The following is a 27,546-nucleotide window of genomic DNA, read 5'->3' as shown; positions in this document are numbered from 1 at the left end:
GTTCTTCAGACTGATAGAGAATGTGTTGTATATGGTTCTATATAGCACATTTTTGAAAATGGTTCTACATAACATTAAGGGTTCTAACAATAGAAGAACCCTTTGCGGTGCTATATAGAACCAATAGAAGAAAATAATAACGTGAGGCTAACAGCAGAATGTGAATATTTTATCTTAGCCACACATTTAAAAAAGATGGTTCTTTAAGGGTTGTTTGGTAAAGGCAAAGGTTCTATTTAGAATTTGTTCTTCAATTGATGGAGAATGTGTTGTATATGGTTCTGTATAGCACCTTTTTGAAAATGGTTCTACATAGTACCTAAAATGGTTCTGCTATTGTTACAAGATTGACATCATCGCAGTAGCAGAACCCTTTTTGGTGCTATATATTCTCCATCAATCTGAATAATAATTTGACTATGCAAATTAAGATTAATTAAGATTAAGTGACCCTTATTAGTCCCACAACGGGGAAATTTCACCTCTGCATTTTGAACCATCCATGCAGTGAAACACCACATACACACTAGTGAACATACACACTAGGGGGCAGTGAGCACACTTTCCCCGGAGTGGTGGGCAGCCCTATCCGGAGCGCCCGGGGAGCAGTTGGGGGTTAGGTGTCTTGCTCAAGGGCACTTCAGTCACGTACTGTCGTCTCAGGGGATCAAGGCTGGTTCCCTAACCTCCAGCCCACAACTAGTAAAATAGTGATTTAAGCATGCAATGATTTTACATAGAGTCAACGGTTCTAAATGGAGTCATTGCCTTTACTAAAGAACCTTTGGAGAACCATCTTTTTAAGTTTGTAGCTAACTAAAGCTTTTTGTTTGTAAGTGCAGCAGTGCAGGGGGAGGAAGTGAGACTCAACGTAGTTTTTTCGTCAAACTATTCCTTTAGTTCAGTAAGAGCTCTTTGCAATAAACCTTAAAACTTGGATTTTCTTGTATGTGTTCGTTTAAAGTCCCGCAGAAAAATAAAAGACCGGACTGAAGTCATTAAATGACTAGAGGTCACACCCTGTACGATAAACACGTGGACTGCATTCATGGTCACTGGGAGACCATTCCTTTTCTTGTCTAATGGTCAGCCACGGTTGGTCCATCCAGCCATTGTCGGTTCATTCCACAGCAACATGTCCAACCCTGTTTCCATAGCAACCAGGTAATTGCTATTTCCTCCCCAACTGTCCAAACGAGCACCCCCTGGTGTCCCATTTTCACAACATCCATTGGGGTCATCTCCCTTTCTCTCACCCTCTGGTTTTCCTCCCTCTTTCTCCTGCTTTAAGCTTTCTGAGCGCAGACCAGTGCCGGATCTGACTGGTAGCAGGTTGGCGGCCAAACTTACACTGCAAAAAAATCACTCCTTAGCAAGTGAAGCGTCTCAAATTCAGCGATAAGTTTAAGTGGGGAACTCTCAGAGCTGCAGAGGCGGCCTAATCATTTCCACGAAACGTTTATTTATTAATCAGCACACTTGGTGTATGTATTCTGGAAGTTCTAGATACGTCACAGACTGTGAATAGGAGCTGTAACAAGGTTTCGGTTGGTTGTTAGGAATGGAAAACAGCGGCAGCAGAGCTTTTTACTGAGAGAGTCACTGTAAAACTGATATATACAAGCTCTATGATAATGTCCGTTACAAGCTTCAAAACATGTAAATAGCTGATAGCTTAGCGCTAACATTCTACTCCTACAATCACACAGGGGTTCTAGCAGAAATCGTTATCGTACAGGTGTTTTTTACCATGTTTTTGATCAGGTTTTGACTTTTATTGCCCAAACTGACAGTCTGGCTCTAACAGTCACTCTCACCACTTATAGACTGTATATGGGTGAGTCTACTGAACTGGTTCAAAGTCAGACCTGAAACGGATTTGGGAATTTTAACTGATCTTGGCCATGAGGGACAGGGATGCAGCCTCACTTCCTGCTCTAAAATGCAGGGGCGTGGCTAAAATAAGGCTACACAGTAAAACTCTTTGTGTTTTGGTAGTCACATCAAATTTTTTTTTGAATAAAGTTTTTAAATTGAAATTGAACTTATGATAAATCTAAATCTTTCACCTTCACTTTTTTAAAAACAAAAATAAAAAATGTGAGTATTATTTTCACAAGTGTAAATTTGGGGGTTAGGGTTTAGAACAGACTCCGCACAGTAAAAAGAACCCTATAAATGATGACTGTGTACATGTTTAGCTTATTACTATCTCTATTAATGCATTGGGTTTAAACATATCAGAACATAATCCCTGTAAATATGTAAGGTCTGAATACTTCACTGCTTTTGTAAATAATTTTATTTTACCGTGGGCCTGCAGTTTGAACTAATTCAGTAGTGGTCCACATCGTCACTGCCAGAACAAAACCTTGCATATATTTTTGTCTTTTTATTACAGGATTTGAAAACTCCAGCTGCCCTTCGCTTTATGTGAAAAATTCAGCATAAATGGACCAAAAGAAATAATCCCAAATTATTTAGATTAAAATCTCACTGTATTAATTTACAATAAAATTTAAGAGCATTTTTCCTGTAAAGTTATCAGTTTGGAGACACAACAACGATATACTTGTCTGGTAAGAGGATAATTTACCCCAGACCATTTTTATTCCTTCAGGCGTTTATTTGTTTATTTTTGCTTTGTTTGTTATCTGCCAATAAACATTAATGCCAGGAGTTTTTTTTGCAGTGCGCACCTTTTCATCACGCTACGTTATTTCTAACTCTTGTCTTTTTTAAATTATGCGCCAGTGGGGTGCAGTGAAGATAAACTTCACTTCCTCTCGCTCCGTCCTCTTCCTCTCTGACCCTGACCCGCGTCCTGGCCCTCTCTCTCTCTCTTTCCCTCTCTTTCTTTGCCCTAAACGAAGCTTCGCAAAGGTCCAGACCTGGACAGAGGGAGTCCAGGCCTTCGTCTCCGTCGCTGTCCTGCTCGTCCTCCAAAAGCTCACTGGAGGAGGAGGATGACGACGACGACGACGATGATGATGACGACGAAGGCTGAAGGTTAGAATTCGCGCCCTCATAAACGCAGAGCGGCAGCTGAAGGTACTGTCCAGCCGTGTACAAACAGCAGCACGCCGGGACGCACTCGGCCTCCTCGGCCCTCAGCACGCGCAGCCTCTTGCGGTTCGGGTTTGCCGGGACGCTGGCGGACGGATGAGGGTGGACCGGGGATGCGGTCGCCATGCCGACAGGTCCCGGCGGGAATCGCCAGTCCCTCTGGAGCAGGATTTCCGTCCGCAGGCGCCGCAGGAGGTTGTTTATGAGGACGGAGCGCCGCAGGAACGCCTCAGGGTCGTCGATGAAGCGCATCTTCTCCAGAGAGAGACGAAGGACGTGAGCGTGCTCCTCCAACACTGGGGACACCTGCAGGATGGGAGGGGAATTACAGAGCAGCAGTGGGAGAACTCAGTGAGGTCGGACGATTCATTATTTAAACCACTTTGAGCTGATATTTTTTATTTTCTCATTTATGTAAACAAATACACTTCAAATATTTGGTGTTTGTCCTTAAATGATTGAAAAGGAGCAGTAGAAATCAGGGTGTATATAAGCTTTAGACGCAATTTACATAATTACATACAAATTACAAAATACAACATGAAATTTTGTAATAAATAAATACATACATACACACATAAATGGTCCCCAGAGCCATATATATATTATATATATATATATATATATATATAATTAAGTGAATACGTGGGGTTAATGGGTCCCTGAATGGTGGTGTAGGACTGTTAATCAATTAAACCACTTTTGACCAATTTCAATTTTTCAATTTTTTGTAGCACATGCTGAAATTTTTAAAGATAATAAAATAAATAAATGTAATTTTTTAAACCCAATTTTTTAAATGAATAAATATGAAAATGTAAATGTGGCTGAATCAGTAAACTTTCTTTCTTTCATTCTGATCACTTACAAATATTGACAGGTACATAATGTGATGTCAGGTTTGCTGAATGCTGGTTTAGTCTTTAGGCAGTATTAGCACTGCTGACGAACTCACAGTGTGGCAGTAACTCCTGAAGCCAAGCGGAAGATCATCGTCCTCCACGTATTTCCTCTTAAAATAAGCGATCCGGGACATGGTCACAGGATCTGGGACTCGCCTACAGGGCGGCTCTAGATCAAAAAAAAAGAAGAATAAGAAAGAAAAAAGGATTAGCACACAGAGACAGATCCACACTTCAGAGCTGTTGGACCACTGATGGACAGCTGGATGTAGAGTTTTATGGGATTTGTACTTTTGGGTTTCATTTCTTGTGCTGGCTCAGCTCCTGTTCTGCTTTACTGTTGAGAGCAGAACAGAACCGCAAAACTTCAGTTCCTCTAATGAAGAAGTTCCACTGCAGTTCTTTAGGGGAACTCAGTGCTTTAGGAGCTTTAATCCTCAGGCTTTTTTGGATTTTTTGGGAAACACGGTCAAATAAAACTAAAGCGATAAACTGAAAGTTAAGAATATTGTTTTAGCGCCCCCTGCTGTTTATCAGAGCGTCGCCGCTCCCCAGTTTCAGTCTCCATTTCCCAAACGCTTTAGCCGAGCGCGCTAACGTTACTCCTCCTAATAAACAGACACACGTTCAGCTCCGTCTCCTCATTATTCACCACCATCACTGTAATATTTCATCATCAACATTAACACACGAAGGTAATCAGAGGGGCGGTGGAGATCGAGTCTGCAGCGTCTGAGATCTTAAAAACCGCTGATAGAAAGAAAACCTCACAAGTCAAAGCAGCGTTTTCAGTGTAGATAAATGTGGCGTCATTATGTCAGTTATAGTGAACTGAGCTGCGTCACTGCATTAAACAATAGAAACAGACAGTTAAACAGAAGTTAAGACTCTCTGGAGTTCATCTTAAAGTTAAGAAAATATTTAGGACATTTTGGAAACTTAGGATGTTTCTGTAAAACCGTTTTCTAATCTGGAAATAAGATTATAGACCTAAGAACTGTTGTTCTATAATAGCTTCTGTCCTAAATTCAGTCTTAACTGAAGTTACCATGACAACAAAGCAGATATGATCTCATACTTAAGAATGATCTGTAATACGGCCCCTGATCCAGCTCATCAGCTAATTAGCACGTCCTCCATGAACTGAATTCAGAGTGGTAGATGAGGGTAAACGCTGATCTCCACAGTACTTTGGTTCCCAGTGTCACATGCCTGTGTTCGAGAATCTCTGGGTCAAATGAGTTCATAAGCGTGCACTGCAGTTCACTCACCGTCCATGAGCTCCTGGGCGTCGCCCCCTGTTGGCGTGGGGGTGGAGACACAGCTCTTGCTGCAGTGTTCTGACTCCCAGATTGGCTGGTAGATTGGGGGCGGGGCTTCAGCCTCATGATCACAGAAGGGGTTCATGGACAAAACCAGGGTCATCGCTTCTTCTCTCTGTTTACATAAAACAATACACAATTAAAAAAACATTGGAAATCAAACCATCTGCAGCCTGTAGCCATCTGTAAAAAAGATCTCTATGAGCTGAATGAGGTGTTTTAAATGTAGGATTAAACATATAACGTTTTTTTTTTGTTTTGTTTTGTAAAAAAAGTCACCTTTTCCTCAGTTTACTGAATTTTACTGTCTTTTTAATTGTTAGCTCCATTATCATTTATTGCCATTTATCCCCAGTTTTACTCATTTTTTTGTTACTAAATGTATTGTCTGTGTTTTTGATCGCTCTGTGAATCACTGTGCAAACCTTTAACAAGGTGCTACACAAAAAAATACAATTTGAGATTATTAATAATATAAAAATGTGCACATTTCAAACAATATTACTTTAGATCTGTGCGTTTTCTTTCAGAACTAGAATATTTTTCAATTATTAAAAACTACACAAATGCTAATCTACCTTTGATGAAAGCAATGTCAACAAAATATGATATTTTCGGAAAAAATTAGAGCAGTTTGTGAAGCAGAGCAGGCTGAAATTTCTTTTAGCATCAGCATTTTTGCTGACGTCTGCCTGACGGCTACAAAATCTCTTTTATGTATGTCAGATTTGAGCCTTTGCTCTGTTTTTGGCCCTGATTAGGCACGGCAGGTCTGCAGCGGTGTAAAAAAGCATTTGCTTAATTTTTGCATTCTCAGTTGAGTTTGAGGGAAGATGCAGTTAAACAGCCCAGCCAGCTATTCCAGAAGAGCGCAGCAGTAGCACTACAGTAGTGTGTTCTAGCATACAAAGAACTTTCTGAAGTACACAGTACGGCTCTGGTAAAGTAAGGTGAAGGCTGTAATTGGTCTGTGCAGCATGCCTGTGTATGATGATGCCTCAAACGTCCTCATGATCACTGCAAACAGAGCGCTGTACTGTGCTGTGGTTAGCATCCTCTGGAGTTAGCATACCTGATGTCTGCTAATGTAAACAACACAAACCAGGCCTGTGTTCAGGCATTTTGTGGGGCAAAGCCTTGAGAAAAAAGAGCAGCATTAATCAAACCTAGTTTCAACTGCAGCGTACTGTAAACACAGTTTTATTCTTTTTTTGATTGTTTCTAAAACGGCTGTGATGTTAGCCAAGAAGCTATCATGCACTGACTGGCCACTTCAATAGGTCAACCTCCGTGTATCTACACTCACTGTACCTTCTTACCCTGTTTTTCAACGGTCAGAACCCCCCAAGGGCCCCCACAGAGCAGGTACTATTTGGGTGGTGGATCATTCTCAGCACTGCAGTAACACTGACGTGGTGGTGGTGTGTTAGTGTGTGTTGCGCTGGTCTGAGTGGATCAGACACAGCAGTGATGCTGGAGTTTTAAACACCTCAGTGTCGTTGCCGGACTGAAAACCAACAACATCCAGCCGACAGCGTCCTGTGGGCAGCGTCCTGTGACCAGCGTCCTGTGACCACTGATGAAGGACTAGAGGATGACCAACACAATCTGTGCAGCAGCAGATGAGCTATCGTCTCTGACTTTACATCTACAAGGTGGACTGACAAGGTAGGAGTGTCTAATAGAGTGGACAGTGAGTGGACACACGGGCGTTTGCTATGCTTAAATCCACTTAAAGCTGTGCTCTTGTGTTATTTTTCTGTTTCAGCTGCAGTTGAAGAATGAAGAAATCATCCCGCGTCCCTGAGTTGGAGATGAAATCCTCTGGATATGTCAGACACTAGAGGGCGCTCATGAGCAGGTCCAAGATAAAAGGGTTTGTATGGAGCTTAGTTTGTAAAAAAATGAATTCTCACACAGAAAAATGCACTCGTTTCTGAACTCCAGTTACTTTGCTAGCGTCCTATTTTTTTGCAGAAGAGAGGAGGCAAAATGTTGATAGTAATTTTCTTTAATTTTTTTAGTGGAATACATCGTCACACTTCCAAAATGAAGGGATGTTTAACAGGAATGGCTATTTTTGTTTGTTTGTTTCTAGCTACTGTATTCGCCCCATTTATTGAGGACTCGCTCACAGGCGCCCTCTTGTGTTTACAGTCATGTTTTTGTTATATAAACTCACCCTGGTGAATTTTTCAACAGGAGGTCTGTACTGCACCACAGAGGGCACCCAAGAGCAATGAGTCCACACACTGACTAGCTCTAATCCCGTGTTTTAAAGAGTAACTCCATCCCTGGCTCAACTTTGAAAAATGCTCAAAAATGGGAGGGGTCCGCTGGGAGGGGCGACAGAAACCGGGTGGGCTGGGCTGCTGTGTTTTTAGAGCTAGCATACGTTAGCTACCAGAAAATATGGAGAGAGACAGAATCAAACGGCACTTTTTTAACTGAGAGTCTTACGATGTTGACAATTTCTCTCTACTACCATCCCCCGCTTCAACGAGGGAAGGTGCTTCTGATCAGGCAGTGCATCTTGAGCCTTAACAGTATGGGTCACTGACTCAAACTGCCAGAGTCAACGTAGCGCCAGAACATGATTAGCAGTGAGCGGCAGAGGCGCCGAACGGTAGAGCGTTCCCTAAAACCGCGACAGCTGGCTTCTAATTATTTGTTCAGCAGGTCCATATTCAATAAAACCAGAGTCCTGATTTTTCAGATGCACCGAATTCCGAATAAATAAAGTGACTGTCCTCAAGGCACTTGCAAGAATCCTCACTCAGTCGGTCCGCCAGGTTACCTAATCTTACATTAAACATTAACAATAAACGTGCTAATCTAACAACTTTGGCTACGTTCATAATACAAGCCTCACTATATCCGAATTTTTGCTCAAATCCGATCTCTCTGACATGATGGTTCACACTCGTTTAGGTAAGTGATTCAAATCTGTCATTAATGTGACGAACCGGCGTCCTGAAATGACCCTCATGAGCTCATCCTACTCAGTAACGTCACGTGAATGAATCACGTTCATCATCAGCACAAACTAACGAGCAGAACGAGCTTCGCTGAGAAGATCATTAACTCTGATCAGCTCTCAGCTTCATTATTAGAGCGAGACGAAGGAGAAAAAGGTGAGATGAGCTGCTTTTCCACCGTTTACAGGCTTTAACTTCTGTTCGGCGCTGCTGCCATGGTAACGCTGAATGATGGCACAGCGCAGTGGAGAAAAACACATGAATTCTGGTCTGAGCTTATCAAGGTTGCATGGCCACGAATCAAATACATCTGATCTAGGACCACATATGAAAGGCTACGTTCACATTACCAGGCTGAAGTGGCACAAAATCCGATTTTTTGCCCAGATGTGACTCAGATCTGATGTTTTCAGGGCTGTGTGGACACAAATCTGATCTTTTCAAATCCGACCTGAGCCACTTTCATATGCGGTCCTAGATTGGATACGTATCCGATTCGTGGCCATGCGACCTTAATGTGACACTCAGATCGGAATTCATGTGTTTTTTTCCACTGCGTGTGACCACCATTCAGCGTTACCATGGCAGCAGCGCCGGAAAGAAGTTAAAGCCTGTAAACGGTGGAAAAGCAGCTCATCTCACCTTTTTCTCCTTCGTCTCGCTCTAATAATGAAGCTGAGAGCTGATCAGAGTTAATGATCTTCTCAGCGAAGCTCGTTCTGCTCGTTAGTTTGTGCTGATGATGAACGTGATTCATTCACGTGACGTTACTGAGTAGGATGAGCTCATGAGGGTCATTTCAGGACGCCGGTTTGTCACATTAATGACAAATTAGAGTCACTTACCTAAACAAGTGTGAACCATCATGTCAGAGAGATCGGATTTGAGCAAAAATTCAGATTTGAGCAACGAGGCTTCCAATGTGAACGTAGTCAAACTGGCCCAGGTCGGATTTGAAAAGATCAGATTTGTGTCCACACAGCCCTGAAAACATCAGATCTGAGTCCCATTAGGGCAAAAAATCAGATTTGTGCCACTTCAGCCTGGTAATGTGAATGTAGCCTTTGTGAGGAGGTGCTGGGGGTGTTTAGCTCAGCGCGTGAGTGTGGTTCTCTCCTCGTTCTCGGCTCCTATGCTTTCATATTTATGAGCGCAGCACAAGTAGGGCGTCATCAGGGGGCAGTAACGTTGGTTGACTGATTTGCATAATGTGATGTGTCATCATACTTAGGTATGAAAACACGTCATCCGTGCCTATAGCAGAGTTGAACCAGAGGGGGCGCTGCAGAGGCGAACTGACCACGATAAAAACAACATTTTTACAGTTTGGAAAGATGTGTTCACATTCTTAGCAGGGCTGGAGTATATTATTATTACAGAGCAGTGCACTTCAGCTGGTAATGAAAAATAGGGTCTTAGGGTGGAGTTACTCTTTAAAGAACAGCCATATAAAACACATCTGTGCCCGGGCCTGGAACAAACCCAGCTAAGAAAATCTTATCTTTCATATACGTCAATGGATATGTGCGCCACCACCATCAGTGATTTGGTTCTGGATTACATGTCCTCAGTTATTGTAACCTTTGTCTGCAGTCCTGACACAATAACACAGCTCTTCAGCAGAGCGCTTCCTCTTTCCTGCAGCGCTAAAGGTTAAATCAACACCGCATCTGAATTGACATCAGCAGCGGCTGACTCAGATATCAGGATCCGACGCTGAGGGAACCGGGTGGCGCGGCTGAGAGTGTACAGGACTGATCTGTGGCCAGGGTGGCTTTGGAAGATCTACCAGAGGAACATCTCACATATCTGAAGCAGCTGAGCAGCAGAAAAGGTGGAATAAGGACAAATATGTAGTTATTACACCCCCTAATGGGTGTAATAATCACAGACTTTTACAGCTTTACTTTCTTCATTGTGTATTTACCCTCTCTCTCTCTCTCTCTCTCTCTCTTCCTCTTTCTGTCTGTGTCTCTTTTATATCACAATACCTACATTTAGAGTCGGTTATTCATTCAGCCTAATGGGAAACTGTAGAACAGACTCGGTTTATATCACAATACCTACATTTAGAGTCGGTTATTCATTCAGCCTAATGGGAAACTGTAGAACAGACTCGGTTTATATCACAATACCTACATTTAGAGTCGGTTATTCATTCAGCCTAATGAGAAACTGTAGAACAGAGTCAGTTTATACCACAATACCTACATTTAGAGTCGGTTATTCATTCAGCCTAATGAGAAACTGTAGAACAGACTCGGTTTATATCACAATACCTACATTTAGAGTCGGTTATTCATTCAGCCTAATGAGAAACTGTAGAACAGACTCGGTTTATATCACAATACCTACATTTAGAGTCGGTTATTCATTCAGCCTAATGAGAAACTGTAGAACAGACTCGGTTTATATCACAATACCTACATTTAGAGTCAGTTATTCATTCAACCTAATGAGAAACTGTAGAACAGACTCGGTTTATATCACAATACCTACATTTAGAGTCAGTCATTCATTCAGCCTAATGAGAAACTGTAGAACAGACTCACACAGACTTTGTGAGATCCTGTTGGTGTGGGTTATCTTGCTTTCAATCGTGTACACCAAGGTTACTTGAATGCTATTAGCACCCCCTTGTGGAGTAATCATATCTGTCCTTTTGCATGTGCATGTATATGTGTATATTACTGTAGTTATGAAGAGATGTAAACACATCCAGAACCTTTTCATCTCTCAGAACAGAATCAGCAGTCTCTCTCTTTCTCTCTCTCCTGTTCCTCACACCTTTCTGCTTTTCTCTCCCTCATGTCTTTCCTCTTTACTTTCTCACTCAGTGTTTTTTTCTCTTTTTCTCACTCACATTTTCTCACTCTCTTTTACAGCTTCTTGTTTTCTCATTTTCTGCTTTCACTTGTGCTCTGTGGTACCAGATTAAATGAGCGGTGAGTTAAACTGTGTTTTAGTACATTTTTCAGGATAAAATTTTTTTGATGTTGTATAAAACCAGCGAAAAAATGGTTTTAATCTGAAGGACCAACTGAACACTCTTGTAAAAGTGCCTTTTACAAAAGCTTCATTTTAATATTATTACACATACATACTTACATGCATACATGGGTCATTTGCATATGTAATTATATATGTTTTTCTTTGGACTCATATGTGTTTTTTATAGGTATATCTATCTATCTATCTATCTATCTATGTGTATATATATATATATATGTGTGTGTGTGTGCATATATATATATATATATGTATGCAAGCACTATATATACTATTACCCCATGACCCAGAAGGATAAGTGGCTTAGAAAATGTATGTGTGTACAAACTGTACTTACATATGGGACATATTATTACATATAGTTTATTACATATATATACATATACATATATATATATATATATATATATCACGACACATACTATCATTATTATTATTATTATTATTACATATAGGTGCATATACGCATATATATGCCACGGCCTGATATAATGTTCCTAGAGAAAGGAGACCTCCTAAATAAGACCTCCTCTTTATCTGTGATGGATAAAAACTGAAGAGTAAGAAAAACAGGTCACATCAAGACAAATGACAGCAGATGATTACAAAAGTAGAGGAGAACTCCCCAGCAGATCCCACAGCAGATCCCACAGCAGATCCCACAGCAGATCCCACAGCAGTCACAACAGTGAAAAACGTGAAACATAAAAACACAGAAGACATTGTTTTTCATTACAGACGTGTGGAACACGCGCCGAACTGAAAAGCACAACCTTCCTTACACGGTTCTGATCTGATCTCTTCATCTGAAAACAGAACCAGTCCAGACCATTCTGTCTGTAAGTAGAAGACGAGATATTTTATTATGATTTGAATTTGATTTTCCTGTTGTGTGTCTCGTTTCTCACAAAAAAAAAAAAGATTCTTTACATTTTTGGTGTTTTGTCAGTGTTGAAAGCCTCCGAGGTGCCGACTCGAACCTGTCGATACGGAAGGTAAACAGAATGCAAATGTAATTCTTAACAGAACTGTGATTAATCATGTAACTGTGCAATTAATTTAAAATAATAGAGCAAAGAAACAGTAATAACTGTGTAATTAGATGCTGTATTTGTATCAGAAGTGAATATGTACTTTTCAATGAGGCAAAAGTTAAAGCCTGCAAAATGACTGTGTTTCCTAAAATGACTCTTCATTGTATTTCCGGAGCCGGTTTATGAGGAGCCTGGCCACTTCCTGTGTCCCCCGTTATATCAAAAACATGACTGCTAAACAGCAGAGGGCGCCAGCGAGCGAGACCTCAATGAATGGGAGTAAATGGAGCTCAACGGCTAAAAACGAAAAGTTAAAATAGTTTCTAATCACTGAACCAGAACTTTCCTTTAGTTTTAGACAGTAGAAGGATGGATTTCACTGAAGAAGCAAAGAAATCTCACCTGTATGTTTCCTTTTTCAACAGCAAACAGGTTTTGGTTGGCAGAAGGCAGGCATTGCTACTACTGAGTGCTGATTCGTTGGCGAGCGGAGCAGCTCATTGGCTGTTTGCCCTCACTGACGTCATGAATGTGCATGAGGCGCCGTTTTAAACTCCTATAACTCGAGTTTAAAAGCTCTTAAAAAAATAACAGCAGTGTTAAAATGTTTTATGCTGCTCTTTTACATTAAAAATGTTTCAACATTTATAAACTATGATTTTACTCAAATGCTCCATATTAACCCATTCATTTTGGACTTGCTCAGGAGCGCCCTCTAGCGTCTGAGAAGCCCGGTGGACACTACGGAGTGGAAATTCTCCTCTCTACAAGTTCTCTGGTACTTCCACTCAGAGCATGAGGTAATCATGAACTGTCAAATCACAGCCCTCAGCCCAACTCAGGGGGCGTGGCTTAACTGGATTAGGTCAGTTTCTGACACCAACCGTCTCTGGGAAATGGGAAAACATGGCTAGTCTCAACTCACCTGGGATTATAACAGGCTGAATGAAATGGGGAGGAATTACAAATGAAATTATACGTTTCGACACAGCTTTGTTCTCGGGTTCTTTGCCGTGTAAATAAAAGTCCTCCACAGAGCCGTGTGCTTACGTGAGTCAGCGAGAAATCTGACTTTGGCTTTGAAGTTCGTCCACACAGACGGAGAGAGCGAGACAGAGATTGAGAGAGAAAACCCACAATTATTCACTGAATCATCGCTGCCACATGCAAAGGCTACAATTACAGCTTTCCACTGAGATAAGGCCCAGTTTGTCTACTCGCAGTGAAACTAACACAAAAGCTGGCCTCTCACTCACACACTCGAAATCATCACCGACGACGAATTAAATCATGAGCCTTCCTCTCTCACTGGGTGCCAGTTTTAAACAAAGCAAACAGGGGCTTTTCCCAGAAAATGTGCTGGTGTAACCGTACAGCACCGGCACATTCTGGGACAAAGTCATCTGGTTTTGTGTTGTTGGTAAACTGACTTAATTATAAAATTTAAAAGTTTTTGAAAAAAGTCCTGCTTGCTTCGTAGTCATATCGCATTAGCTGGTATCCTAGACCAGAGGATCCCATCCACAGGGCCACGGACCAGTACCAGGCCGCAGATCGTTTGATACCGGGCCATAATAATATTATTAAGCTGGCTTTCTGCTCTTCTTCTTCTTATTACTCTCGTGCTTTTTGTACTTTCTTCACTTGTCACAGTTTTTTAACTTGAACCACAAAACTTTCCAGGATTGTAGAGCCTATATGGGAACAGTCGCTTGTGCCTTTCAGACCGACTGCGCGTTTTCATACAGCGTTTGTCCAAACACAATTTTTTGTCTTAGGAAATGAGCAGCTGAAATTTCAATTCTAACTACCACAAATGATGATGTCGCACACTGACCTTCCAAGACATTATATACACATTCACATATTTACCAACACACACACACATACACACATCACATACTACACACACATGGTTTGGGGATACCATAACAACGGTCCAATAACACTTTATCATCCACCTCGGATATCATAGCATTAGCCTAGCAACACCTTTTAAATCACCTGGGATGACATAGGAATGATCTAGCAGCACCTTAGCAACCACCAATGACACCACTATTATAATTACCAGCTGGGATACAATAATAGTGATACAATAGTGATACAATCATAGTGATCTGACAACACCATAGCAACCACCTGGGATACCACTATTATGGTAGCCACCTGGAATATCATAATAGTGACCTAAAAACACCATAGCAACCACCTGGGATACCACTATTATGGTAGCCACCTGGAATATCATAATAGTGACCTAAAAACACCTTGGCAACCACCTGGGATACTACTATTATGGTAACCACCTGGGATGCCATAAAAGTGACCTAGAAACACCTTAGCAAGCACCCAGAATACCATTATTATGCTAACCACCTGAAATCTCATAATAGTGACCTAAAAACACCTTGGCAACCACCTAGGATACCACTATTATGCCAACCACCTGGGATATCATAATATTGACCTAGCAACACCATAGTAACCACCTGCGATACAACTGTTATGGTAACCTCCTGGGATACCATAACAGTGACCTAGCAACACCTTAGCAACCACCTGAGATACCATAGCAACAGCAACACCTTATCAGCAACGTGATAATTCCATTGCAATGGCTTTGTCAAGTCAATTTAAAGTTTGTTCACAAACTTTCTCCTTCTAGTTATTAATGAAATGAATATTACTGTGATAGTATTTTTGATTTAAGGCATGAAAATGTTTATAAACTAATGTGATGCCAGTAAACATATCAGCCTACATCACATCTCTGCATGGCACAACAAGGAAAACAATTTAGGATGAAAAGTTTGGGAACTCTAATCCTAGATCTCTATACATCATGTACACTGCAAAAAATGTAGATATATTTTGTAGATTTTTGAAAAGAAAAGAACAGAACGTCTGCAGCAAACTATGTTAAAAATAACAGTTTTCTGCAAATGTTTGCATTTTATATTTGATTCATTAAAAAATGAAAAGACAATATAATAATAGTGGCATGTTTGACACCTCTCAAGTTGTAAAATCTGAGAAATTACTTAACGCGTTAGGCCTTAAGTGACTAATTAGAACTGGTTAAGCAGGACAAAATTGTGATTAGAAATTCAGGTGATGACAATTCCAGAGTGACTCAACACTCAACAACCATGGGCTCCTCTAAGAAGCTGGCTGAGGAGCTGAAAATGAAGCCTACAAAGCAGTGAAAGTCTATAAGAAGCTTCCAGCTTACAGTTTCCACTGTCTGAAATGTAATTAAGAGATGGCAGTTAAGAGGAACTGTGGAAGTGAAGGCAAGATCTGAAAAACCAAGAAAACTCAAAACTGCTCATATGCTGCCAGAAATGCAAAGCAAAACCCCCATATGAACGCAAAGGCTCCTGCAGGAAGGTTACGCTGACACAGGAGTGGTGGTGCACAAACATGATCTGCATGGAAGTCATCAGAAGGAAAAATTGCCTGCAACCTCATCACAAACATGCAAAATAACATCTAGACACATTTTGAAAACAAGTGCTGTGGACTGTTTAAGTAAATAATGAAACACTTTGGCCACAATCACCAAAGGTATGTTTAGAGGAAAAAAAGAAGTAGCATTTGATGAAAGGAACCTCGTGCTGACTGTTAAGCATGGGGATGATCTATTATGCTTTGGGGTTGTGTGGCAGCCAGTGCTTAGCACAAAACACTGTACGAGTAGATGGAAGAATAGACTCCACTAAATATCAGTAAATTCTGGAAGCAAAGGTAAATCAGTCAGTCAAGAAACCGAGGCTGAAAGAGGTTCTACAACAGGACAGTGATCCAAAACGAGCCTCAAAATCCACCACAAACTACTTTAAGAAACGTGAAGCTTTTGAATGGCCCTCACTGTCCAGAGCATCACTGAATGTCTGTGGGCAGATCTCAGGAAGCGATCTGTGAGGGAAAAAAGGGTGAAAATTCCTAAAACAAGAACATAAAGACCTCTTATCTGGCTACAAAAGGCTTTCGCAATCTGTGGTATTTGCCAAAGGAGGGACTGACTTAGCAAGTTTAAATTTCTTTTTTTCTTCATTTTAAGTTAATCAGACAGTACCTGTGCATTAACATTTGCAGAAAGATGTTATTTTTTAAAATAGTTCTCTTCAGATGATGCGTTTACCTCTTTTCACTTCAATAATCAATAAAATATGTCACTTGCCCAGGGGGTGCGCAAACTTTGGAATGCAATGTACAATCATGGCTCTTGTTCTGGAAAGCATTATGAGGAGAATGATCTAGAACAGATTGTTGAGTTGATGGTGGATTTGCTCAGCGTGGCTGGGTGGCACCGCGACTGCAGGCTGAACATGTGTGTGTGGGGCGGGGGGGTCACTGGAGACACACTGAGCGAATGACGTGGACTCAGTGACCCAGAATCAGTCAAAAGTTTGGGCACACCTACAAACAACACTAAATTTAATTAGTAAATGAATAAATAGACATTTTATTCATCCCCCCAAGACAAAGTAGGTTGTGTTTGTGGTTTCTGACACAGGTAGCTGTGATACAAATGATGCTAACTGATGCTAATAGTGCTAGCAAGGAATGGAATTGGCATCAGCTGGCTTTTAGCATGGTGAACGTGGACTAAAGCACATTAGAATTGCTAAACACAGTAGCAGCATCTTGAAGCCTGCATTTAGTCCATGTTTATAGACATCAGTGAGTCATACAGTGTCAGAAACCATATAATCAGGTCTATATGAGATACTGAACAACTCAGCGAGCATGTGATGATTTAAGTATGCAGTTAGCACCATGCTAAAGGCTAAATGATGCGAATTCTTTTACAGATGAGCTACATTAGCTTTGTAGCTCCATTACAAAGCCAAAGAAGCAAACTCTCACACACAAACCACGTCTTGGCTGACTGACTGCATTTGTGGGATGGAGTGAAACTGTGAATATGATTTTTTTTGTTGCACTTTCAGGTTGACAGTTTTGGGTTTCTGTCTGCTTCTGATTGGGTCAGAGCTGATCTCCAGTGCATGACCAGTCTGGGAGCAGTGAGGCCTGAAATAGGATCCTCCGACCGTTGCTGACTCATCTCAAGAAACCACATCATGAGCACCTCCAGATGCTCAGAGAAGAACGAAAACCACCACAGGAAAAGCACAGATGTGCTGCAGATGTGAACCAGTGGGGAAAAATAGCCCATCAGTGAGAAAGCTGACCTTCAGGCTTTGATGGACATTTGGACCTACAGAGACACACTTCTGCACACTTTAACACTGTTCATTTGCAGAAATTGAACATACTGAGGGAAAAAATAAGCCTGTGCACATTTATGCTTTATGTTTTATTTTATCTTAAATATAAGATTTTATCTTCAAATGTGACTGATTAAGAAGACAGATGGACACCACCATCTAAATATATAGAAGCAAGCAGAGATTCTTTCATAAGCTTTCATTCAGGGCGACATGGAGATTTTTTTAAAACAACAGAGAACAAAAATCCAGCATAAATCCAGATATTAGCAATATATTAGGAAATTCGACTCTCTTAAAACAGATGGTTCTTTCAGGGTCCTACAGTAAAGACAGCGAACACTCAAAGAACAATTGGCAAGCTCAGATGGTTCTTCAGATTGATGGAGAATGTGTTGTGTATGGTTCTATACAGCATCAAAAAAGGTTCTTCTACTGTTTCAATGTCAGCTTGTAACACTGACCTTTTTTAAAAGGCTCCATACAGAACCATTTACAACACATTCTCCATCAATCTGAAGAACCATTTCACCAGCAGAGAACCCTTTATTCATGCAAATGATTCTTTAGAATAGAAATACTGTCTTTAGTAAAGAGCCCTCGAAGAACCATCTCTTCTAAGAGTGTCCGAGACACACTGAGATTTTTGGTTCTGAGGAAAGAAAAGCTGATTTTGAGAACTTCATCACCCAGTGAGAAAATAAAACAGACACATTTGGTTATTCTAGTTAGATTCTACAGGAAACAAACTTTTTCAGCGACATATGATGACAATTACACCCACGGACCATTTGGGGGCAGTCATGGGCTGGAGGTTAGGTAACCAGCCTTGTGACCGGAAGGTCGCCCTGAGCCGACAGCACATGACTGAAGCAAGACACCTAACCCCCAACTGCTCCCCAGGCTCTGTGGATAGGGCTGCCCACCACTCCAGGCAAGTGTGCTCACTGCCCCCTAGTGTGTGTGTTCACTAGTGTGTATGTGGTGATTCACTGCACGGATGGGTCAAAATGCGAAGGTGAAATTTCCTCGTTGTGGGACTAATAAGGGTCACAGAGTGACATCTCTGATCAGATTTAATAAATGACCACAGTGTTTAATACATTTAAACGATACGACTGACGAGGCCTAAAGTGAGATTTATCATTGTTGTTTTTCTGTACTATTTAATAGTAATTACATATTTACAGCACTCTGCAAAAATCACCCTTCATTTATTTAATGTCCAGTCAAAACTGCCCAAAGTTAAGCACAAGTTATTCATTTTTCTGCATCAGAAAAAACCCCAAAACATATTTAACAGAATATTAAACAGCCTCAGCAATTAAACATAATATCAGATGCTTCAGTGTTTAGTTTGTCAACTCTTTTCCTTTATTACAGCTTCCGTTCTTTTCAGGAGACCCACTTTCAGCTTCCCTAAGGTCTTGTTCAGACTGTCAGCCCAAATCTGATTTCTGTCACATACAGATTGTATCCAGATTGATTTCTTTGGTGCCTGTGTCGTTACCATGGCAACCCATGCAGACAGACTGGTGATGTCTGGACACACAATCCTGACCTGATCACTTGCATATAGCAGAGCGGACAGTCGACTCAAAAGATCTGATCTGAGAAACAAATCCGATTCGCCTTCAGTCTGAACACAGCAAAGAATCTGCAGACACGCCTCCAAAGTTCAGTCTTAGAAGCTGGTTAATCATTTTCTGAAGTAATCAAACACATTCAGTGGTGTTGAGGTCTGGACTCTGGGGTGGTCAGTCCATCGTTCAGCTTCTTTGTTTGATGTGTCCGTCTCCTTTTCTCAGTGAGGTTCTTCTTGATCAGCTACACATCCTTTCAGACCCACAGCGCTGAGTCGTCTTCTCACAGTGGAAGATGGACAGAAACACCTGTGGATGTTTTCAGATCTGAAGCAGCTTGATTTTCTCCTCTCTCTCAGAGATGAAAGCTTTAAGTGCTGTTTATCTGATGGGGGGCAGTTTTGGGGTTGACCAGCTCTTCCAGGTGGTTGTTAGGAGGAACATTTTTTATTTAGCTTTTAATTATTTTTTCAAATCCAGTTTTTTTTAAACTCCTGTTTTTTTATATATATTTATTTTTTAATTCTTACTAAAGTAACAACTCTTGACTTCTAATGGTTAAAGAAAGTGTTTTCTCATGATTGTTTAATAACATCAGATAAAATATTTCTTCATGCAACTCTGTCATCAGATTAACTAGGACACGTACTGTGTGTTGGCTCACTGTGTGAAGTCTGGTGCTGTTGAGCTGCTGGTGAGCAATGAGGGGCGAAAGGATAGAGGTCAGCAGCTCCCCCTGCTGTTAAAACAACTCACACCTCTCCTTCTTAATGCAAGAATTATCTTATATCTAATCTCCTCAGAAACACCTCCTGAAAAATGAATAACTTGTACTTTTTAACGCTCCAGGTTTGACTCTGCACTCTGATTTGTGTCCAAAATGTAAAAGATATTTTTTGCCTGAACACTCAATAATAACTGTTCATCAAATTCAAATCATAGTAAAATATCTCCTCTTCTACTTACAGACACTAATGTGGTCTGAACTGAAAGTTTAGTATCTGCACTTTCCACACAGTTTCTCCACTCGTTTCAATGAGCTACGAGTCAGAAATAGCTCCTCTGAAATGACAGTGAGCTGTTGTTCGCGCTGTGATAGCTGTGAGCTGTGAGGGTTAAAAGCCTGAACGCTGGAGATGTGAATGAGTCCCTGAGGGGATTAATATAGGTCAAGAGCCAGAGTCTGTGAGACATACAAAGGAATCTGTGGCTACACCCAGCCGGAGAAACAACATCCATCCATTCACTAACACGTACAGAGCCCCGGGGAAAGAGGGGGGGAAAAACGAGGGAAAGAAAGAGAGAAAGGGAGGGAAAGAAAAATAAAAACCAGAAACACCCTCAGAGCCTGCCAAAACCACAAGGGGAGGGAGAGAAAAGAGACAGACAAAAAGACATATAAAGAGAAAAAAACACAGAAAGAAAGGAGAGAAAAGAAAGAAGTAAAGAAGAAAAAGAGAGATAGAGAGAAAGAGAAAAAAGAAAAGAAAAAGAGAAAGAAGAGAAAGAGAGAGAGATAGCAAAAGGAGAAAGAGAGAGAGATAGGAAAAAGAGAGAGAAAAAGAAAGCAAGGAGAGAGAAGAAAGAAGAAAAAGAGAGATAGAAAGAGAAAAAAGAAAAGAAAAAGAGAAAGAAGAGAAAGAGAGAGAGATAGCAAAAGGAGAAAGAGAGAGAGAGATAGGAAAAAGAGAGAGAAAAAGAAAGGAGTGAGAAGAAAGAAGGAAAGAGGAAAAAGAGATAGAGAGAAAGAGATAAAAGAAAAGAAAAAGAGAAAGAGGAAAAAAGAGAAAGACAGGAAAAAGAGAGACAGAGGAAAAAGAGAGAGAGAGAGGAAATTATATCCAGCCTGACCAACACCCCTCAGACTGGTCCTGGTGTGCGTGTGATGTTGCTCACCGGACTGGTGTGTGTGTGTGTGTGTGTGTGTGTGTGTGTGTGTGTGTGTGTGTGAGTGTGTGTGTATGTGTGTGTGTGTGTGTGTGTGTGTGTGTGTGTGTGTGTGTCAGACTGCAGTAATATGATCATGTTGACACACAGCGCCACATCAGAGCTGCAGGAATGTTTTGGCTACTGATGCATCGCTGCCGTCAGGAGAGAGAGAGAGAGAGAGAGAGAGAGAGAGAGAGAGAGAGAGAGAGAGAGAGAGAGAGAGAGACAGACAGAGAGAGACAGAGAGAGAGAGAGAGAGAGAGAGAGAGAGAGAGAGAGTGGTCACATAGTCTCTTTCGTAACTCAGTTTCTTTAGCGCTATTAAACGTGTCTGAACACTGTAATCTGCGCTGAGGAGCGCAGCGTCCACCCTGAGACACACAGATTTGGGCAGAATTGATTCATCAGATACTTTACAGTACATAAAAATAACACATTTTCATCCAGTATGAATCTGCAGTGTGTCCAGTTTTTACAGTCTAACACAGTTCGGATTTTTAAGTGTAAACACGCCGAACCAGTTACTGACACCATCTGATTTTCTGCAGTTATCAGATTAAGTGTAAACCAAGTGAACAAGTTACAGACATAATCCGATTTTCTGCAGTTATCAGATTAAGTGTAAACCAAGTGAACAAGTTACAGACATAATCCGATTTTCTGCAGTTATCAGATTAAGTGTAAACCAAGTGAACAAGTTACAGACATAATCCGATTTTCTGCAGTTATCAGATTAAGTGTAAACCAAGTGAACAAGTTACAGACATAATCTGATTTTCTGCAGTTATCAGATTAAGTGTAAACCAAGTGAACAAGTTAGACATAATCTGATTTTCTGCAGTTATCAGATTAAGTGTAAACACACCAACCAGTTACTGACACCATCTGATTTTCTGCAGTTATCAGATTAAGTGTAAACCAAGTGAACAAGTTACAGACATAATCCGATTTTCTGCAGTTATCAGATTAAGTGTAAACCAAGTGAACAAGTTACAGACATAATCCGATTTTCTGCAGTTATCAGATTAAGTGTAAACACACCGAACCAGTTACTGACACAATCTGATTTTCTGCAGTTATCGGATTACTAAGTGTAAACCCGCCAAACCAGTTACTGACAAAATCTGATATTCTGCAGTTATCATTATGTTCACTCATTATCGGATTATTAAGTGTAAACACACTGAACCAGTTACTGACACAATCAGATTTTAAGTGTAAACACGCCAAACCAGTTACTGACATAATCTGATTTTCTGCAGTTATCAGATTACTAAGTGAATGTAAACACACTCAGTGGATCATACAGTGTCAGAAACCACATAATCAAGTCTATTATACTGAACACCTCCACACGCTTTAAGGCGAGAGTGTGATGGTTTAGGCACTATGCTAACTGGTGTACATAAGCATTCATTACGTGTTACATTAGCCTCATAGCTACAGTGCTAAAACTAAAGATGCTAACTTTAGACACCAAACATGTCTGGGCTGATTTACATGTGAGGGGAAAACTGTATGAACTAATTAAAAACAGTTTTATTTGAACGGCGGCTTTGATGTTGATCTATTTTATCTGGTAAATGGTAGATCGTCAGGTCTGGTGTGTGCTAACGCTAGCGTTAACGCTAACGTGGGAGCTCCTCTCGAGCTTCTTGCGTATTGGAGAGCAGCAGAGAAGCTGGCACTCAGCCGGACGCTCGTTTAGACGGGAATGGAGCGATGATGAGTGGTAAACGAGTGTGTGTGGGCTTTCCTTTGTGCTCTCTGCGGTGAGAGCGAGCGGGATCAATGCATGGCGCTGTGCCAAAGACACAGAAAAGTGGCACAGCGATCTCGGTGGGGGGGGATACCCTCGAACTGCCCGCGGGCACGAAGAACAGCTGCCACAGAGAGAGAGAGACGGAGAGAAAGGCAGGGAAAGAAAGGGACATATAGAGGGGAGAGAGAGGGAAAGAAAGAAAGCGAGGAGAGCGAAAAACAGAGAGAGGGAGGCAGGGAGAAAGAGAAAGGGAAAAAAAGAGACAGAGGAGGAGAGAAACAAAAAGAGGTAAAAGGTAGAGAGACAGAGAGAGAGAACGAGAGAAAGAGACAAATAGAGGGGAAAGAGAGGGAAGGAGAGAAGAGAGAAAGAGGTGGGGAGAAAGAGAAAAGAAAAGAGAGAGAGGAAGAGAGAACAAGAGCTAGTGAGAGGATGTAAAAAGAGAGACAGGAGAGAGAGGGAAAAAGAGAGGGAAAGGAAGAAGAAAGGCAGAGAGAGAGAAACAGATAAGGAGAGAGGGGATAGATGAAGGAAAAAGAGGAAAAAAAAGAAAAAGAGATAGAAAAGAAAGAAACAGGAAAGAGAAGAAGAGAGAAAGAACAAAAGCAAGAGAGAGGAAGGGAAAAAAGAGAGGAAAAGAAAGAGATTAAGGGAGAGAGAGAGAGAGAGAGAGAGAGAGAGAGAGAGAGGGATAGAGATAATCTCAGTGTTTTCTCGTTTCTTTCACCCCCCCCCCATCCAGTGAGACAGCTGTGATGTCACTCCTGCGTCTGATTGGCTCCAGCCGTGCACTCAGAGCCTGTAAGACCCTGTTTACACCTGGTCACTTCCTGTGTCCAGTAACTGGATTGTATCCTGATTAGATTTTAGCCACATGCATTTACACTCGGTGGTCAAATGTGTCTCCGGTTAGTCGGACTGAAGTCTGATTGCTGTGTGAGACAGAATATGCAAATCCGCTCGTTACATGGCAACCAGTTACCAACTGTTTATTAAGTCGTCTGTAGTTTGTTCTGCATAGTCGCTTCACCAAACATGAGTCCTCCATGATTCTCTTCCTCACAGACACAAATCATGCGCCCAGTGATGTCCTGCACGGGCAGGAGTTTCTGTTGTACTGGGATGAATTTTGGTTGTACTGCGACAAGTTTTGCTTGTACTGGGAGGGGGTTTCAGATGTACAGGGAGGAGTTTTGGTTGTACTGGGAGGGTTTTGGTTGTGCCGGGAGGGGTTTTGGTTGTACTCTGAGGGTTTTGGTTGTACTGGGAGGAGTTTCAGTTGTACCGAGAGGAGTTTTGGTTGTACTGGGAGGAGTTTTGGTTGTGCTGGGAGGGGTTTCGGTTGTACTCTGAGGGTTTTGGTTGTACCTGAGGAGTTTTGGTTGTGCTGGGAGGGGTTTCGGTTGTACTCTGAGGGTTTTGGTTGTACCTGAGGAGTTTTGGTTGTACTGGGAGGAGTTTTGGTTGTGCTGGGAGGGGTTTTGTTTGTACTCTGAGGGTTTTGGTTGTACTGGGAGGAGTTTGGTTGTACTGGGATTGTTTTGGTTGTACCTGAGGAGTTTTGTTTGTACTAGGAGGAGTTTCAGTTGTACTGAGAGGAGTTTTGGTTGTACTGGAGGAGTTTTGGTTGTACTGGGAGGAGTTTTGGTTGTACTGGGAAGAGTTTCAGTTGTACTGAGAGGAGTTTTGGTTGTTGGATGTGTCTTGGAGAGACGGATGTGTTTAAGCTGCTACAATGTGGCTCAAATGCGTCTCAGTTCACCCCCTGAAGTGGTTTGAGTGATCAGATTTGTGTCTGTTTTACATGCATCTTGGCTGCGTTTACACTTGCATTTTTATGTGGCCTCATCCAGATATAATCCTGATTTAATCCTGTTTCTCCAGATGCATAAAGTGACCAGGTCTAAACAGGGTCTTAGTGACTGAAGGAATCTGCCACTTCTGCAGCCCAACATCCAACCAAACTCAACAGCTGTCGGGTAGAGCATGAAGAAGCCATGATGCTGCAGCAAACGTGCTTTAATATCGCTGATTCCTTCCGACATAGCGAGTGTTTCTGTGATGTCACTAACCAACACATTTACATACATATACGTATATCTGCCTGTTCAGCCTACAGCAGTGTAGCCCCGCCCACACAGCAGTTTAGAGCCCCATCTACTCAGACTACATCAGTTTAGCCCCGCCCACTCAGCCTGCATCAGTTTAGCTCCGCCCATCTACCTGCAGAAGTTTAGCCCCACCCATTCAGCCTACAGCAGTTTAGCCCCGCCCATATAGCCTACACGCTTAAGAAAAGACGGTTCTTCAAGAGTTCTTTGGTATGGGCAAGAATTCTATATAGAACCCTAAACACTCAAATGACCATTTGTGAACCTAAATGGTTCTTTGCATGGTGAAACGGTTCTCACTGATGTAGAATGTGTTGTATATGGTTCTATACAGCACCAAAGAGGGTTCTGCTACTGTTACGATGCCAAGCTTGCAACAATAGAAGAACCCATTTAGTGCTATATGGAACCTTTTCAAAATGTTTCTTTATAGAACCACACATAGAACGCATACATGCATGCACATTCTTCTTTAAGTATTCATGGTTCTACACAGGACCATTGTCTTTACTAAAAACCCTGAAGAACCATCTTTCTAAGAGCGTACAGCAGTTTGTATCTGATAAACTTCATGCCTAAGCCACACAGAGGATTTAGCCCAGGCTGGGTTTTTGAATGAGGCACAAAACAGGACAGCCAATCAGAAGAGAGCTCAGTTACAGCCTTAAAGGCACAGTCTGTTAATTCAGCTGGAAAATGGTGATGTGGAAATGAGTTATGACTGTTTATGGTACAGAAAGCACAACAACTATTATAAGCAGAGCTCCAAAATAGGCAGACGTCACATTTTACAGCTACTGTGAAAACGGCTCAACCGCGTCACGTCTGCCCACTGACTTCTATTATAAGGTGTGTTTTCAGAGCAGCTGATTAGCGAATACAGTTGTTCACAGCTTGTATAATCTCCATAGAAAAGCACTGACCAATAGAATAGACCAGCCGCACATGAGCCTAAGGTCACCAATGCCAAGCGTGGGCTAGAGGGGTATAAAGCCCCCCAGCATTGGGCTGTGGAGCAGTGGAACTGTGTTCTCTGGAGTGATGGAGCTCCATCCAGTACCTTTGGGATGAGTTGGAGTGATCCAGAACTGACCATCCAACATCAGTACCTGACCTCACTAATGCTCAATCAAATCCTCACAGCAATGTTCAACATCTAGTGTAAAGCCTTCCCAGAAGAGTCGAGGCTGTTACTGCAGCACAAACTCACTATTAACACCTTCATTTCGGTAGAAACGCTGAGAACATGCAGTGCAGATGACCACCAACACACGCTCGAGCGCGGTCAAATTTGATCTACGGATCTGGTGCAGGTCTCCGAGGGCAGTTTCAGAGCGCGAGCTCTGCCCTGCTGGACCAGCGGAGCAAATATAACCGCGCAGAAGACAGAAATATAGATACAAATAATAATAAAGATAAAAATAAGGTTGCATGCAGTCTGGCTCGGCAAGGGCACGCGCAAAATCTAAACAAACAAACAAACAAACAAACAACAGCAACAACAAACAAAGCCCGCGTTGCATCAGCTCTGAATGTAACTGCGAGGCAGGCGCGCGCGTTCAAGAAAGGAAAAAAAAGCATATAAAAAGGAAATACACGCGCGCGCGGTCTTACCTGGAACGTGCAGTGAGGTGTTTTGTCTGCAGCGCCGTAAACAAAATCCTGCACGAGCACACAAACACTTCCACGCGCCTACGGTGACGACGCAGTCCAGCCTCGCGCGAATGAGCACGGCTTTATCTCCCCGTCCGCGACCATTTTGCTGCCTGCTGAGTGATGATGCAACCCGCGCGTGAATGCGCGTGAGGGTGTGAGAGCGCGCCTGTGCGTGCGCTGTGTGAGAATGTGTGTGAGTGGAGCTCTCGAGGGGGTGATCCCGCGCGCTGTGTTGCTCAGGTGCGCGCGAAACGCGGTCAGTCAGTGCTCAGTCTGAGTGTGTGTGAGTGTGTGTGTCTGGTCCCTCCCTCTGCTCTGATTCGCGTCTGCTACGCCCCCCTCCTCTCTCTCTCTCTCTCTCTCTCTCTCTCTCTCTCTCTCACACACACACACACACACACCAAGCATTACAACAGTGCTAAAAACAGGAGTTTCCAAAATTACTCACAAAACTCCCAACAACCACCTGGAAGACACCAAAACTGGAGTTCTTAAACACTGTGTCCACTCACTGTCCACTCTATTAGACACTCCTACCTTGTCAGTCCACCTTGTAGATGTAAAGTCAGAGACGATAGCTCATCTGCTGCTGCACAGTTTGTGTTGGTCATCCTCTAGTCCTTCATCAGTGGTCACAGGACGCTGCCCACAGGACGCTGTTGGCTGGATATTTTTGGTTGGTGGACTATTCTCAGTCCAGCAGTGACACTGAGGTGTTTAAAAACTCCAGCAGCACTGCTGTGTCTGATCCACTCAGACCAGCACAACACACACTAACACACCACCACCACGTCAGTGTTACTGCAGTGCTGAGAATGATCCACCACCCACATAGTACCTGCTCTGTGAGGGTCCATGGGGGTCCTGACCACTGAAGAACAGGGTAAAAGGGGGCTAACAAAGTATCAGAGAAACAGATGGACTACAGTCTGTAACTGTAGAACTACAGAGTGAAAC

At 42.1% G+C, this 27,546-nt stretch overlaps 1 protein-coding gene across 1 annotated transcript; it reads right to left on the bottom strand.

The window, feature by feature from the left end:
* sertad4 (SERTA domain containing 4) lies at positions 1-26,879 on the bottom strand. Its single transcript, XM_036575214.1, has 4 exons — positions 26,548-26,879; positions 5,240-5,405; positions 4,022-4,137; positions 1-3,372 (listed from the first exon to the last, which is right to left on the bottom strand). The coding sequence occupies exons 2-4, from the start codon at positions 5,391-5,393 to the stop codon at positions 2,707-2,709; spliced, it is 936 nt and encodes a 311-aa protein (XP_036431107.1). The 5' UTR covers positions 5,394-5,405; positions 26,548-26,879; the 3' UTR covers positions 1-2,706.
* Positions 26,880-27,546: the final 667 nt, after the last annotated feature.

Source organism: Colossoma macropomum, unplaced genomic scaffold, assembly GCF_904425465.1.
Source record: "Colossoma macropomum unplaced genomic scaffold, Colossoma_macropomum, whole genome shotgun sequence".
Taxonomy (NCBI): Eukaryota; Metazoa; Chordata; class Actinopteri; order Characiformes; family Serrasalmidae; genus Colossoma; species Colossoma macropomum.
Note: the sequence above shows the minus strand (reverse complement) of the source record. Positions and strands in the feature narration are given on the sequence as shown.

Coding starts and splice junctions, on each gene's coding strand:
- sertad4 (XM_036575214.1), bottom strand. CDS start 5,393: ATGACCCTGGTTTTGTCCATGAACCCCTTCTGTGATCATGAGGCTGAA. Junction 4,138..5,239: donor CGCCCAGGAGCTCATGGACG/GTGAGTGAACTG, acceptor TTTTTGATCTAG/AGCCGCCCTGTAGGCGAGTC. Junction 3,373..4,021: donor TCAGGAGTTACTGCCACACT/GTGAGTTCGTCA, acceptor CCCATCCTGCAG/GTGTCCCCAGTGTTGGAGGA.